General features: G+C 32.3%; 1 protein-coding gene across 2 annotated transcripts; it reads right to left on the reverse strand.

Annotated features, from left to right (window-relative positions):
* Nucleotides 1-1,193: 1,193 nt before the first annotated feature.
* Nucleotides 1,194-15,590, reverse strand: LOC145666560 (uncharacterized). 2 transcript variants are annotated; one of them, XM_081733911.1, is made up of 4 exons: nucleotides 11,424-11,737; nucleotides 8,787-8,876; nucleotides 5,497-5,717; nucleotides 1,194-2,769 (listed from the first exon to the last, which is right to left on the reverse strand). In XM_081733911.1, exons 2-4 carry the CDS (start codon nucleotides 8,851-8,853, stop codon nucleotides 2,653-2,655), a joined length of 405 nt encoding a protein of 134 aa, XP_081590037.1. In that variant the 5' UTR covers nucleotides 8,854-8,876; nucleotides 11,424-11,737; the 3' UTR covers nucleotides 1,194-2,652. The 2 variants fall into 2 exon arrangements, with proteins under 2 accessions (XP_081590037.1, XP_081590030.1); XM_081733904.1 differs by lacking the exon at nucleotides 11,424-11,737 and adding an exon at nucleotides 15,397-15,590 and having other exon boundaries at nucleotides 1,195-2,769.
* Between the last annotated feature and the right edge of the window lie 456 nt (nucleotides 15,591-16,046).

A 16,046-nucleotide genomic window follows, 5' to 3' on the forward strand; every position in this document is an offset into this window, starting at 1 on the left:
CAGCATAGCAAATTCCCCGATTTGGGAGAGGCACAATTTCTGGAGGGATATTCTGTGTACTTCCCAGATATTTGTTAATGCCGTATTTTCTTTGTTTTCGAATTTGTTAGCTTTCCAAATAGGGAAGATCTTTCTGCCGTATCCTTATACAGTACAGATAAGATTAAATTCTCTGGATCCAGTTGGCTAAGGATAGAAGTCAGTGGAGTGCTTTTGTGAACGCGGCATTGAACCTCCGGGTTCCATAGGCCATAGAGTTAGTTAGATGGAGTGAGTCAGTGGGTTGTGGGTCAAGGGGGTCACGGTTTGTGAGTGGGTCATTGGGTCGTGGGTCAACAGGACATGCCTCACTACGACCCACTCTACTCAGTGCATTGTAGATATTATCTTCTAAACACTGGTGAACTTGTCTACGTGTTACTTTCAAGACTTTGATTTCTCTTTTTTATTTGTTTCTATTTACTTGCCTGAGACGAGTATATGTAAGTGAAAAAAGAACTTCAAATACTTTTGGATATTTACATTTGAAATTGTAATAATAGCAATAGGACTTACTATCGATACTTGGATTTTGAGACACATTCCAGTTCTTTACATTATTTTTCTTTTACGTTGGCCTGCTATACCTTGGTTTGAGACTTTCAAATTTCATCCTATTTTCCACTAAAAAGTATCTGTAATTCATCAAGGAAACAGTTATATATGATAACTAAATTGAAATTCATCGTCATATGGCCCCAGACAAACACTTTACCATTTTATATTGTAAATGTCAGGTCCATCGGCATTGTAACAGAGCGGTGCTTGAGCAATTGACTGTAGAAATTCCAACTCCGATTAGTGGTAATTTCACAACCTTGCCTTATTACAATTGTAAACTCTTTAGTCAGAGGAGAGGAGGGCGTGGATCATGAGTCAGAGTTGATGACGATGGGTTTTGGTGGGTCAGAGTGGGTCAAGTTTTCTTGACCCACGCCATCTCTGTATCCTGTTTAGTCTCACATTTTCAGTCCTCCAATTATTTCATAATCATTCATTTTCGTTAGTCATCCATCCGTTTTAGCCTAAAAAGTATAATCGTGGGATACAAATCAAAAAGATTTCATTTCATTTTTTTAAAAATATGACTTTAGTGTCAAGGTTACTTATAATAATCGAATAAAACAGCATGTCATGTATATTTATATAAAAAAATGTATTTTTAAATAAAAAATATAACGAACTTACATATAAAACATTAATGAGTTATTTACATGTGAAAATGATTTCAGATAATACACATCTCCTTACAAATAGTTCATTTGTATCACAAGTAGCAACAACAAAAATAACAATGGAAATTTTCGTAGGAAGATTATATCACATATATTATATTAAATACGAAACGTTATAATACTGAGTGAAAAAATCACGCAAGAGTCATGTACTGTCCATTGCAAGTAAAACATGAACAATTACTATATCTAGTAAATAAATAGCGCACCATACTGCATAATAAGTAAACCATAATTCGATCCAGCTTCGTACTATCCTGCTCATATACAAATTGTACTTTTGTTACGAAAATCACTTTTAAAGTCGTATTGAGACAAAGCATTAAACACAATGGACTGTGAGTTATACAAAAAAGTTTTTACGCAAACTGAAAGAAGTGTTAAAGTAATTACTGCATAACGTATTAACAGAAATGTCCACATCCACAATGAAATATAAGTTACAAAGCTTATATTTAATTAGTAAGTGAATTTATGTATATCCTGCTACTCAGAGAACATCACATTCTTGAATTTACTTCGTACTAATGTGATAGGGAATACCTTCCCCATTTGTGAACAGTAATTACATGGTATTAATAACAAAATAGCTGCCAATAATCTGAATATTTTGTTTTCTACAAATTCAACAAATGGTCTACTTTGCACATTAATAAATATGAATAATAAAGAATAAGAATTGTCAATATAGTCAATCTGTCCTAAACTGTTCAATATGAATGTCTATTATCGAACAATAGATTCATTGATGTTAGGACATAGTTTTACAGGAATTCCAAAACTTGTTAAAGATTATTTTGAAACAAAATCTGGTAATATTTTGATTAATATTTTCAGTAGTTAGAGTAAACAAATTTATAAGTTTGCTTGAAATTAAAATAATTTTGAAGTTTGTTTGAAGTTCTATAAAACAGAAGAGAACAATCTTCTCATAGTAGATATGTGATAGGCAACCCATCATAACTGAACCATGTATCCGACTGCTGTTCCCTAAACACAACATTCAGGAGGTAAGCAAATGCTTTTTCTCTATCTCTTCAGTTATTTCTATTAACAGATTCATCAATCAAGAAACCATTTAGCAGTTTTCTCCATTCTAACACTAAATCCTTCTTTCATTGGGAACTCCATTTACCATCAGTAAAAACGGTTGATACCGCTCTTTAGAACTCTATGCTTGTATTATACATCGAAAGGAGATAATCACACTTAACCAATCGTTGCTTCAATTCCTTACTATCGAGCAGGAATCGCTATACTGTCATAAAAGATTTTTCTTGCTACTAAAATCAACAGTCAACCGTACCACGACTCCAGGAATACACACATCATTGTTTATCTTAATGAAACAATTACTGAAGTTATTACTTGTTTGTTTTCATATATGCATCACATATTCATAAGGCGGTGGAGGTGTTTCCTTCATATTTACAACCTCGTCGTACGGTGGAGGAGGGTCAATATACACTGTGGGTGGATGGTCATCTTCAGTCTCCTGTAAAGAAAATCATATAAAAGCGAATAAATAAACAGTGCTAAGAAAATTTTGGGGTGTGGGCAATTAAGATACATATTTATCACCATATTTGAATCAGGAAACAAAACGCTATGTTTAGACTCGATCATGGTTTGAGAATTACAATTAACTTCTCAGTAAGAAAAATTTACTGCAAGGATTAACAAAATATTTAAATGTTTTCCGTAATATTTTTCTCTCAGCAGAAATTATTGTAGTAGCAATGTTAGTAGTAGACATTACACAAGATACGTACAATAAAGGGCGAGAAAAGATCATAAAACTTCTGAGAGTGAAAATGATCAGATAGATGCAGTTTCCAGAAGATGATGACTACAATAAGAGAAGTCCCCCTCTCTTTTTTTAGTTTCTTTCTTGTTCATTAACGAGATTTATCATTCCTTTTACACAAACGTATTTTAGCTATTTTGTTGGCCCAAAAGATAAAAAAATATTTCAATCAAAAATTTTGTTGTACGCCTTATATAAGGAGAACTATATATAGTGTAGCCAAACCCAAACTATCACTTAACTCAGTGTGATGTGCTTATTCCGTAGAAAATACGAAAACTAGATTTAGGGGCCGTTCAAAATTTTGTGGCCTCTGATCCAAAAACTAATTATTGACCAAGATTGAACTCTTTTGATGCATTTTTTGGGATCGTTCCTAAAATTCTTGGAGAAGTTCATAATCTTTTAATCCATATTTTTATCATTCCTAAAATTCTTGTTTTTAAAAATGTTGCCGATTCGCTCTTCCCCATGAAAACAAAATAGTTGTTGTGGGATGTCTAGCAATTGAAGAGAATGGCGTTGATCCGTTCATTGAAGGAGCACCAAATTAAATACTAAGAATAATGATTACAAGCATAAATAAACCTTGGCTTGAAAACCCACACTGGATTATGCACAGCAAATGACTTTTGATGTACTAATATGATCATCGCATTGATTCACATTATCACTATTTCTGGCTTTCTGGATTGCAAATCATTATCTCTTAATGGAAGCATCTTCCCAATTTCCTTACGATTCTAGATCAAGGCTCCGATCTAGATTGTGCCGGAAACCGAATATGGGTTCATGTATGTTATTTTTATTTTTATTGTATATTGTCTATTGTCTATTGTTTATTGTATATTGTATACACCTATTAATTGTTGGTTGGATTGGAGCTTTTAGTGTCCCTTTCAGCACTGAGGTTATGTGGGACGCCAGTTTAAGAGTAGAGTCTGTAATTTTTTTAAACTTCAATCCTTTCCACCAGGAATCGAACCTAAGACCCCGTGTACACCATTCATTGATAGTATTCAGTAATATACATATATTGTTGCAATTTATAATTTATTTTTCTGTATTTTACCTGTGCATATATATATATATATATATATATATATATATATATATATATATATATATATATATATATATATATATATATATTGTAGGATTTCTTATTTGGACAGTGCACATTCATATAATAGGCGATAGACCCGACATCCACATACGTAGTGACGTTTCGTGAAATATTAGTAACCACCACGAGTATGTTTTCCTATTCGGAACATATTAGGGGATTTCTGATAGTAATATTAGTGAATCTATCAAATTCTATTCTAAGTTTATTTTAAATTTTCAACAGAAAATTATCTCTTCTTCATTGAAGAGATTGCAATGAATAATTTGGTATAAGTACAAGATTTTTTATACCAAGGATAGATTCTTATGCCAGTCTGTACGTCACAATATCCTGAACTGTTATATAAACTACTTAAGAAATTTGTAATGATGGTTGTAGTAATACAAGGGTCACAATAAGAATCCTTATAATAAATGGTAAAACGCCTTGTCTCAGTGCGTCAATCCCTAATAATAAACAATCTTGCTAATAGATGTCGCTATATGCACTATCACTTGCTTGCCTAACACTGATAGATGTCGCTAGCTGCTGGATTGTTGAGCACGTATAACGAAGTTCTCGAATAACTACATTAAAGAATATGGCATAGAGTTTGGGATATTAAAAAAATGAATAAATAAATTTGTAAAATATGATCAAACAATTTGAACTTGCAATCAAGTACAATTTTAACCTATAGTGTACAACGAGCCGAAGGCTTGGTGCACCAATTAGTATTAAATAACGTACAAATTTATATTGAATTGTGTCTAGTTGGTGCACATAGTTTTGCACTAGGGTTCCAAATTATCGACGTGTATTCTATGTACATCAAAAGGAGTCGCAGGGGGCCGCGGTGGCTCAGTGGTAGAGCGTTCACCTCTGGTGCTAGGGGTCCCGGGCTCGATCTCAGCCCCCGCCAAGTGAACTTTGTGGTGGACAAACACCGTGTGCGTGGGTTTTCTCGGGGTTCTCCCGTTTCCTCCCACTTTCTTCATTCCACCATTTTCATTCATTACTCATCATCACCGTCTCCTTTAGCCTAACCGGCATAACCGTGTGACGTAAAACTCAAAAATTTCATTTCATTTTCAAAAGGAGTCGCACTAACCATTAGGAAATTAGAAGTACTGAAACTTGACATATAAGGAAGATACGAAAAAAAATCGTTTGACACCTGTTAATTGATAAATCTAAATAGGTTTTTGTGCGCTGCCAAAACTTATAATGCAAGCACAGAATTGAATTACTATATCTAAAGTGAATTGGAAACCAGATTAATAAAGGAAGCTAAATTTTTTACTTACGTTTTGCGTATTAGCAGCAGGTGACTTGAGTTTCCCGCATAATACCAGAAATGAGAGTATAATAGTGAGTGCTACAATAAATACACAAAACCCAACAAGGACGTTGCCCAACAGCTTAACGTCAGGAATCAACGACATACATATCACAGCAGTAATGAACATCACAGCTAGAAAAATACAAATTCGACTTCTTCGAGTAATTCGCCATCGAACGTCCGATCCTGAAAATAAAAAGATAGTTTCTGTTTAAGATATGTTGAACTAATAATATTTAATTACATAAATATTATGTAAATTACAACCTAAATCAGATAATGTTACGACGTATTAACTGGTCCAATTTAACCTGAATGAATGAATGAATGTTCTTTCAATTTATTTTTTTAATGGGTTGTTTGAAAAGTTTTCGTATTTTAATAAACATAGGGTTTTTAATGTGTGTCGAATTAGAAATTAGAACCAAACATAGGTTGGAATACTGCAAGTTTTAGAAATTTCGAAGAAAGAGAGCTAGTAGTTGATACAGGTAATAAGGTCTATGTGCTGTAATGCAGAGGAATCTTGTGCACTTGACTTAATTATTCACAACGATAATATTGAGAGAATGTTAAAAGCTATTTAGCACCAATCGTGAGTAGAGAAGCAAATATAATATATCAAAGTAACTCAACAATCAAATGCAAACTGGATAGAAAAAAAAATTGGAAGGAAATGATAAATTCTTTATGATAGGGAGATCTCAGTTGAGTTGAATGTATATGACTGTTATTAGACAAAAGTGATTCATACTTCCATGGTGCCGAAATCTTGATTTCTTCAATGAAAAAAGAAGGTATTATCAAAAAACATTTTAAGGCATAAGATCAACGTTGAACAATCATTCCTCTGTTATACGAATCTCGATTTAACGAACTTCAGAAGTAACGGATATGATCTGTAGCAGCTGATTCAAATGGAAAATCCTGATTTTTAAATTTAAAATGTTGAACTTAATGTATTATAGTGTATATTTAAACAGTGTATAGTCAGCGACAGAAGTTATTTCCATTTGGGAAAAAAATACTTTGGGAATAACGGTGGAATGTACACAGTTTCACCTAGTTTCAAGCCTGGAATGTACAGAAAATCACTTTTTTTTTAATTTACTGAAAACTGTACTCAAATTGTCCTACCATTTTCAAGTTATTTATGAAACTAATTTTATAAAACAGAAAGGACTTTTGTCGCTGACTGTACATGCATTTTAAACTGTCACATTGGGTAGTGTGCTTGATTAAAATTATAATACAGAATTGTTCCTATTTCTTTCGTAATGAAATTGTGGATATTAACTTCACCAGATTTAAAATCGAAACAAACGACATCAGACCACCGGTGGGACCTTTCAGTCCATTAAAACGAGGGATGAGTGACCTAAAGACTCTCTCTAAATAAAACTTCAAAATTTACTCTTTATTCTATACAAAGCAAGGATGAATCACGTAATTTTAAGTCCATTAAATATGATACGTACAATACAATCTCTCGATTCTCGGAAGCATCATTATGTGCTTCAGGTCCCATGTTACGCTGCCGATCGACGCCCCGCATTGCCTCAGTGCTGATCTTTTCAAACTGGAAATCAATAAACGAATTTACTATTTTCCAGGGAGAACGTTTAATGTTATTCATATGGTGTGGTGAATCACACATAGATCTCCTGTATAAACGAACAAAAAAAAAAAGTGTTTATAAATATGAACTATATAATGTTGTGAATCATGTGTTTGTGTTCTGTATAATAGGTCGCTGCAAACTAGGTCACTATATCTAATGTGGTTACCAATCCAATCCAAAGGCAAATGATATGCGAAGTAAGGTTATCTATTGTTTCGACTACATAAGTGAATAGCTCAGAAATCTAGCAAATACATTTAGTACAGTATTTACTTTTCAGCGCCATATGAAAGCCTTGCAGTTCTTATTGTAGGCTTTAAAAAAAGTGCTATAAATTTATATTGTTGTTATAACAGTACTTGAATCTTAATCTCTCTTGAAAAGAATACTCATTTTAGACTCAGACATACTTCTATTTTTAAAGAGAATGTTTAAATATCACTATGCATATTGAAGTATTGGGAAAGTATAGATCTTTTGTTTTGTAATTCTGATATTCTGGATACGATCTCCGGAATGTGCATAAACATGACTAATGATTTTTCTTTTGTTGATTTCAGGCAAATGTTGGAATAGTACTTTTGAACAAGGCTACTACTGCTTCGTTACTTACTTTGTGTCTAAATGATAAAGGTTTTCGCTACGCACTACTTCTTTCTTTGTTTTTGTTCCTTCACCAAACAATTTAATAGCAACAAATGGCGCGTTCAGTGTACAAGAAAGCTAAGTCCATTTGTGGTAATTTTGGACATATTTTATCTTTAAGAATCTACCTCCTTTCAGACCTTAAAAAATAGATTTCCAAACATTGTCAATAATTCAACATGATTCATATAGTATGTGTATGTTACATGATAGTGTATCTAGTATGTATGGATATGCTACATGATATTGTATGAATATGCTACAATATCATGTATGTATGAATATGCTACATGTATGAATATGCTACATAATAGTGTGTCTAGCATATTCATACATACATGTAGCATATTCATATATGTAGCATGATAGTGTGTCTAGCATATGCTACATGATAGTGTGAATATGCTACATGTATGAATATGCTACATGATATTGTATGAATATGCTACATAGCTAGTATGTATGAATATGCTACATAATAGTGTGTCTAGTATGTATGAATATGCTACATGATAGTGTGTCTACTATGTATGAATATGCTACATAATATTGTGTCTAGTATGTATGAATATGCAACTATAAATTGAAAAACCTGATTGTACGAACATAATGAAGAGCATTTATCGGCGTTTAAAGATACACAAGTTATTATGCAATAGATGTACCCCAATAATAAATATTATTTGAATGTTATTGTATCATTCCCTTCGCAGACTTCTCGTGACACGGAAGGGTTATGATAACTTGTAGATAAGATTAAGAAAAAAATATCATTGCATAAATTTTGTACATAAATTTACAAAGCGAGATTAGAAAAGCTTTTTTTCGAAAATCGAAACAAGACGAGGAAGAATTCTTCGAGAATGAAGACGAGTCGAGATTCTTAGAAAAAATATGTAACGAGACGAGCAAATCTCATTTCTCGTCTCGTCTCGTCTCATGAGTAACACTATTTTTAACTTATTATAAAGAAACTAAATTGTCCTTACCTTCTGGTGGCATTAGTTGGCTCACGTAAACAGCAGCGCTATCTCTTACAGTAGTTGTCTGTCTCATAATTTATGGTTAAAGTCTTCCACCTATAATAAGTAAAGGAAAGAAAATTTAATGTAAATATTTTAAAAAGCGGAAACAAATTACTCAAACTATAGTAAGACACTAGTCATTGAAAAACCATAACCTATTACACATTGGGAAAAGTTAAAATAATAGATATATCTACGGCTAAAATCATTTTGTGAGTGTGTCGTGTCAGGAAACATGTCATTCTATTATTAGTCGTTTCATTAATCAACTTAACTAAGCATTTCGTCATAACATGACTTCCTTCCGATTTAATCAAAAAGTTTTGTTCAAATGTTGTTTCCTGTTCCCGCTCTGTGAAACATTTTGTTATACTGTATTTAAAGAAGCAAAAGAAAAGAACAGCACATTTAATATAAAGCCTCTTTATATCTAAAATATATACACACACATGCACGTATTAGCTATTAGAAATATCACGTTGCAGACACACACAATGTTTTTTTTTAAATGCTATTCACACAGCACTCCACATATTCTAGCTATCGATATTACTGTAAATGTTATCGGTACTCTTTATTATTCACTCTCTACGTGTACATATAAAATACAAAATATATCAAAGGTTAAGTTTAACACTGATGTACTGTACGGTACATCATATGATCTATATACGTAAATTGTTGATTTTTTTTTTTTTTGTCTTTGTAATATTGATTTCACTCATCGCTTATGAATATACTGAATGAATCTTTAATACAGGGTGTTATAAAAATTTATCATCATATTTTGGGAAGAGATTCCTCATATGAAAATAAGAAAAAAAGTTCATATGGATCTGTGCTCAAAAGTGGACAGTTTCGGAGTTATAGGGTGCCGAAAACGTGAAGTTCATAGCTCCACCACTATGAAACCTATCGTGGTCGGGGAGGAACTGGTATGTGAACTATCCAAATATCCATGTTTAAGAATGCTCCAGTACTTGCACACCAATCTTTAGTGAGGTAAGTGGAGAGTGATCACTTACTTCAAACAACCTCAGTAAAAATTACTAATTTTTTGTAACACCCTGTACATTTTTAGCTCATTGATTTAAGTAGAGAATTATTTTTTATGTTTTCTTAGAAATCAACTGAAATTTTGATAGTTCAATTTTACTGATTTCTTCTTTAGATCTATTTTAATATCCCGTAAAAATAAAATTTAACTATTATATAATATTGTATAATTTAAGTATTTAATAACCGAATTTAATTTATTAAGTGATTTTTAATATTATATATAATCAGATTTGTTTGGTAAAAGCAACGATCGTTTAACTAGACGCGATGAATAAATCAATAAAAAAATCACTTCATTAAAATTTCATTTTATTTTAAAGAAAACAATTAATAATAATAATAATAATTTACATATGTATTTTTTAAATACTTGAACAAAATGGTAAGAAACATGGGTGTAGTGTCCATGAAAGATGTCAAAGCTCCTCTTGCCTTGAGTAAACATAACAATGCAATAAAATAAATGATAGAATAATGAATTTAAGAATAATACAGAATATTAAAGTAACACATCTTTCTCGAAGTACAAAGTCAAACTACGTTGTTGGTAAGAAATTTTGATATATCATGGAGCCTTAATTCTTTTATCTTGAATTCCATAAATACTATCCTAAATGAGTTCATAATAAATATTTAACTGTCATAATATATCTATTCTGGACCTTGGGATACAAAGGTAAAATTTTGGATTATATTGCTTTTTACTGCACAGAACACAAATATTATATTCATTTACATTTATTTAATTATTCTATTTCAGAGGGTAGATGACAGTAAAGATTTGACTACTACTCAGGCACGTAGCCAAGGGGGGGTCCGGGGGTCCGGACCCTCGCTTCGAAACCAGAAATGAAAAATTTAAGGAATGATGAAACAAAAAGAAATTAGAAAAAGAAGAATCAGTGTTAAAAATAAAAAGCTACAGCAAGCTTTTGGTTACTCTTTCTTGTGAGGAGATTTGTATTACTTGCAATACATGGTGGCGACGTGAGCGAGATAACCTGGAAGAGTCAGGGAATTTGAAATTTCTAGAAAAGTTACGGAATTCTCATAATTTCTAGTACAAGTCAGGAAATTTCAAGTTTTCGAAAGCAGAGTGCCGTTCTATAACAGTGTACATATTTTTTTTTTAATCATAATTTTTCGTCATTGCTTCTCTGCAGTATCAAACAGGTTATTTCAGAAACAGTTCCTACACTCCTATAACTACTATACTGCTCCTATAACTTGTTATTTGGAACAGACAATAGTTGGCGGAATAATAAAAACAAAAGTTATGTGGAAAGACAGTTGTCAACATTTGATTCAACAGAGAAAGGAACGCGGATATTATAAAATATTTTACAGAAGATTATTGCATATATACTTTTTATAATGGTAAATATGTGCTTTTTATAATAGTTGAGGTCATAATGAAAGGAAAATTGTTATATTTGGATGAGCAAAGGAAGGAAGGTTATTATTGTAAAATCTTTTTTCAACACTTTTTTTAAAAATTCTTTTAGTCGAGATTTCTTCATAGTTTGTAATTAAAATACTTACCAACATATCCTCATTTTATTGTCTCAACAAACCAATAAATATTGCCAGTAAAATAGTTTAGATTGATCGAACTCCTGATGTGATAACCACAGTATTTCACGTCAAGCCTTCCCCCTCCCCCGGATTACGAAATCATGGGTAATCGAACCAATATATGTTGCCAATAAAATACTTTTGAATGATCGAGCCCCTGGTGTGATGACCATTGTATTTCGTGCCACGGACCCACCCACCCTTTACGAAATCCTGGCTACGTGCCTGTACTACCGTACTACTCTACTGTATGATATATAGCGAGAACGGAAAGTAATAACGAATGTACTCTTATAAACTCTGATTCATCACACTTTTGACAATTCTCAAGAGAATCTTATTCTTATCTTATTTCCATCCCGGGGGTTCACTGATGGACAAGTACACTTGTAAAATCATAGATGAAACAAACAGATAACCGTATATCTATGAATAGATGGTTTGTTAAAGATAATGGATTGAATTCAGTAAATACAAAAACATCCGTTATCTTCTTCAGTATACGCCATTGCATTGACCTACAATCGCGAGAAAATGGACAATTGAGATAATATCCAAACTTTTCAATAATATTTAAAGTTGTATTATTGAAACACTATTGCCAAAAAGATATTGAATCATTATCCTTCTGACACGATTTTAATTTCTGTGTCACTACGAGAAAATACATCGTGAAAATATACACTGAAGAGTACACTAATGATTTAAAAGAAAACATAAATTAATTAAATTACAAATAAATGCTGGTAAACGTACTGGTATTTGATCATTACAAAAAATAATTAACTTTTACTACTAATAAAAACATTAATAGGATAATGCTAATAATGAAATTCGGAACATAGAGGTTTTTGATACACATAATTCGAATATCTTATTCTTTACACAAACTTCGAAAATTCCATTTCGAAAGAGTAAAACGCGAATTCGATATGAAGACCTTAGAGGAAGGGAAAGTTTTGTATTAACCGTTGACAAAAAAAGAAAAAAGAAAAGAAAAAAAGAAAACGAAATTCTTAATACACAGAATAGAATACGGATACCCCATAAACTAGCACAAATTTAGGGAATTCTGCCCCGAATGAGTGGAGAAAGGGTATTATAACGCATTTATGCTGAATTTCGAGACATAAAAATGCAAAATTAAACATATGAAGCAATTTAATTCACAATAAACGAGTGTAACATTCACTTGCAAGTAGGGGGGCGCGGTGGCTAAGTGGTAGAGCGTTCACCTCCGGTGCTTGGGGTCCCTCGTTCGATCCCAGCTTGCGCCGTGTGGACTTTGTGGTGGACAAACACCGTGCTCGTGAGTTTTCTCGGGGTCTCCCGTTTCCTCCCACTTTCTTTATTCCACCATTTCACTCATTTCTCATTATCACCGTCTCCTTTAGCCTAACCGGCATAAGCGTGGGACATTAAACTTAAAGATTTCATTTCATTTCACTTGCAAGTATTTTGAAAATTCCATTCTAAAAATTCCATTCCTAGTATTATTACATTTCTTCTTCATTAATCACAAAAATACAAAAATTGATATAGCTAGTAATCTTGTTTTTCTGATACGTAGAATATGTGCATTGCATTGAATTGTACAAATTTAAAAAATAGAGGAAATAGGTGAGGGGGGAGGCTTTTTTATACCTATTAAATTGAGGAGCGAGTTTGAGGTGGGGAATTTCAAGGACACTAATGAATTCGAGCTCCCATCAACGAGTTTTGTGGGACAGAAGTGCAAACACTGTGTCCATATTTAAATATTTTCTGCAATAAATAAAGAAGAAAAAGCTAAAGTTGGTTCAATTGAATCCTAAAAAAATGTATCAAATTCAGTTCATCTGCTTAATTCAAATCTCAAATACCAATAATATGAAAAAAACTCGTTTTATAAATTCAAAATAGATTTTAAATTAAACAAAATCCATAGCTTAATGTCCCATACTTATGTTCTTCAGGTTAAATAAAGGTGAAGGATTATGAAAGTATCGATGAAATAAACATGTGGAGTAAACGGTTGAGCCTGAGAACATTCACAGGCACGATGTTGTCTTACACAAACTTACATGGTCTGGGATTGAACCAGAGTCTCCTCGCACTTAGAGATAAGCGCTCTATCACTAAGACAACATATCTCCAAAATAAGTCTTTAAAATATCCAAACAAACTCTTTCCTAGTCTTATCGGTATCTTCCTGTTCTGGCTAATGACCCTCCAGCACTGGTAGCACATTTTTTCTTATCTTATCTTTAGACAAAACAGGAATTCCTGTTCTGTCTATCTTCATAAGAAAGGATATTTAGATTTCAGAGAAATTTCAGAGTAATTGCAGTTAATTTCAGGGCCCCTTGATTTTCGTATATCATTTAGTGTATCATACTATTCAACTTTAATTACATTTTAAACTGGGAGTCATACGAACTTATTTATTTATATATTTGCTTTTTTTTTTTTTTTTTTTTTACATTGGTCAGAAACTCTGATTGGTTAGATTCCCACATTCCGTAGAAGTAACCATATGGTGGACTGTGAATGGCCTCTCTTCCAATCGGTGTATTTGATTTGAAATACGTTTGAAGAATATTCATATACTGTGTAATTATCATTATTGAATCACGAATTAGTTTGAAATTCGAGTAGGTAATACGAAAAAAACTTGTCGATTTGTTTGATATTGTTTTAAAAGTTAGACGTACTTGCTCTTATGAAATAAACACAATGTTCATTCGAGATAATGTCGGAAACTACTCAACAATTTTGGTAATTCTTTTACAATGGAGGAGTTGTTTTCCCCATCGTAAAAAGCTACATATTATAACACTAGAACTCCACACAACTTATATGAGCTCTTGTGTGTGTTTATACTAATAATTTTTGTTTGGTCGGCGCGCGGTCACAGGTTAGTCCTATTTTCCCTAAAGATATAATAAGATAAAAAATGTGCTACAAAGTGCTGGAAGATCATTAGACAGAATAGAAAGACACTTTCTCATCTATCTGTAGATTTCTTAACAAGTTATTTTATTTTTGGATAAGAGAAAAACAATTTTAACACGATTAATAAAATGATTTATTCCGAAATCTAATATCTTAAATTGCTACTAAGCATTTTAACTTAAAATTTCTATTTCATTTCAATTTCCTTTTTTATATTTGATTTTTTTTACTGTTTTCACGCAAAAAATTAGATTATTGAAAATAATTGTTCATAAACTCACGTTTAAGTAAAATGGCTTTTTCAATTGAAATCTTTAATTTAGTAAAGTGAAATGAAATTGGTAATGTCCCATGGTTTAGGATCATTAATGTAGGGGCGGATATAGAAAGTAAAAACTGGGGGCAGCCAGAACCCAGACTATAATAGGTATATCATGAGTTTACTATAAACATTCAAAAATATATAAATAATAGCTTAAATTATTTTTGTCACTCAAAAAACTAGAGAAAGCCTAGGTCCCCGGCCCCGAGCTAGATCAGCCACTGCATACATGTAATTATGTAATAATTGGTGGAATGATAATGTAGGGGGAAAATGAGAAGATCCAATGATACTATATTGTTCATTCAAACTTGCATGGTCTGGAATCGAATCAAAGACCTATTGCGACAGAAGTGAGCACTATACCACTGAGTCGCCTTGTGTCCTTATATGAAATAAATGAAATGAAAACGTAGGAGGAAACCTCCGAAAAACTCACTGATACAATGTTGTCACCTACAAACTCACTTGGTGTGAAATAAAATTTATAAAATGCACTTGTACTTGCATTTACATTCTATATTTAATAGATCTTGTTTAGAAAACAACAACAACAACAACAAAGAAATTCGTGTCTCACTAATAATTTTCTTAATATTTTCAAAATAAAATAACTAGGAAGTATATATGTAAATAATAGGGAGTAAGTTTGAAATAAAATTAATCAAATGTGAATGTACTCACAGCGTAAATGAAATGATATCCGAAGCTGACCAGAGCACACTTAAAAGCGATTGATATACGTGCACTATTGCAGACAAAAACGAATTGCACACTTGTTTCCTCATCTAGTCTTTTATATATAGAAATACTTAATGAATGGAAAAATATGATCTTTGCCCTGCATCGTCATGAATTCAGACTGCTCGGAATAGAAAGACAAATGAACATCACACATAGAGATAGCGCGATATTTTTCTTGATGCTCGAAACTCTTCTGTGAAAGATAACGTATTTCCTTAAAAGGCAATTCAGTTGAAGTGCTATATTATTATGTAGATATATATTGAAAGAAACATATAATGTTACGAAACACGTAGCAACATCACAACTGTTCAAAAGTCTTATCGCAGTCAAGAAATAACAAGTAATACTATTTTTCCTTAAATAATAACCTTATATTTTAGTGATTTTAGGTTAACGTAATGCCGTATGGAAAGAGATTACGGATGCTTTTATAGTATTTTTGCTGCGTTCAATGCATTATCATGAACAAAACATCTATTTACAGAAGAGTATCTGTTTGTTTTCGTCCTTGGTTTCTAAGTGTATAGACCTCTGGTGGATCCCCCAGAGTGAAAAATAAAAGATGAATGAAGACTTCCTGAGATCAA

This window comes from Thermobia domestica, chromosome 1 (genome assembly GCF_964235325.1).
Source record: "Thermobia domestica chromosome 1, izTheDome1.hap1.1, whole genome shotgun sequence".
Lineage (NCBI taxonomy): Eukaryota > Metazoa > Arthropoda > Insecta > Zygentoma > Lepismatidae > Thermobia > Thermobia domestica.

What these genes read in the sequence shown, in the direction of transcription:
- LOC145666560 (XM_081733911.1), bottom strand. Translation starts at nt 8,853, where the DNA reads ATGAGACAGACAACTACTGTAAGAGATAGCGCTGCTGTTTACGTGAGC. An exon ending in CCAACTAATGCCACCAGAAG is followed by an intron (nt 5,718 to 8,786) that starts GTAAGGACAATT and finishes TTTTATTTTCAG; the next exon opens with GATCGGACGTTCGATGGCGA. An exon ending in CTGCTGCTAATACGCAAAAC is followed by an intron (nt 2,770 to 5,496) that starts GTAAGTAAAAAA and finishes TTTTCTTTACAG; the next exon opens with GAGACTGAAGATGACCATCC.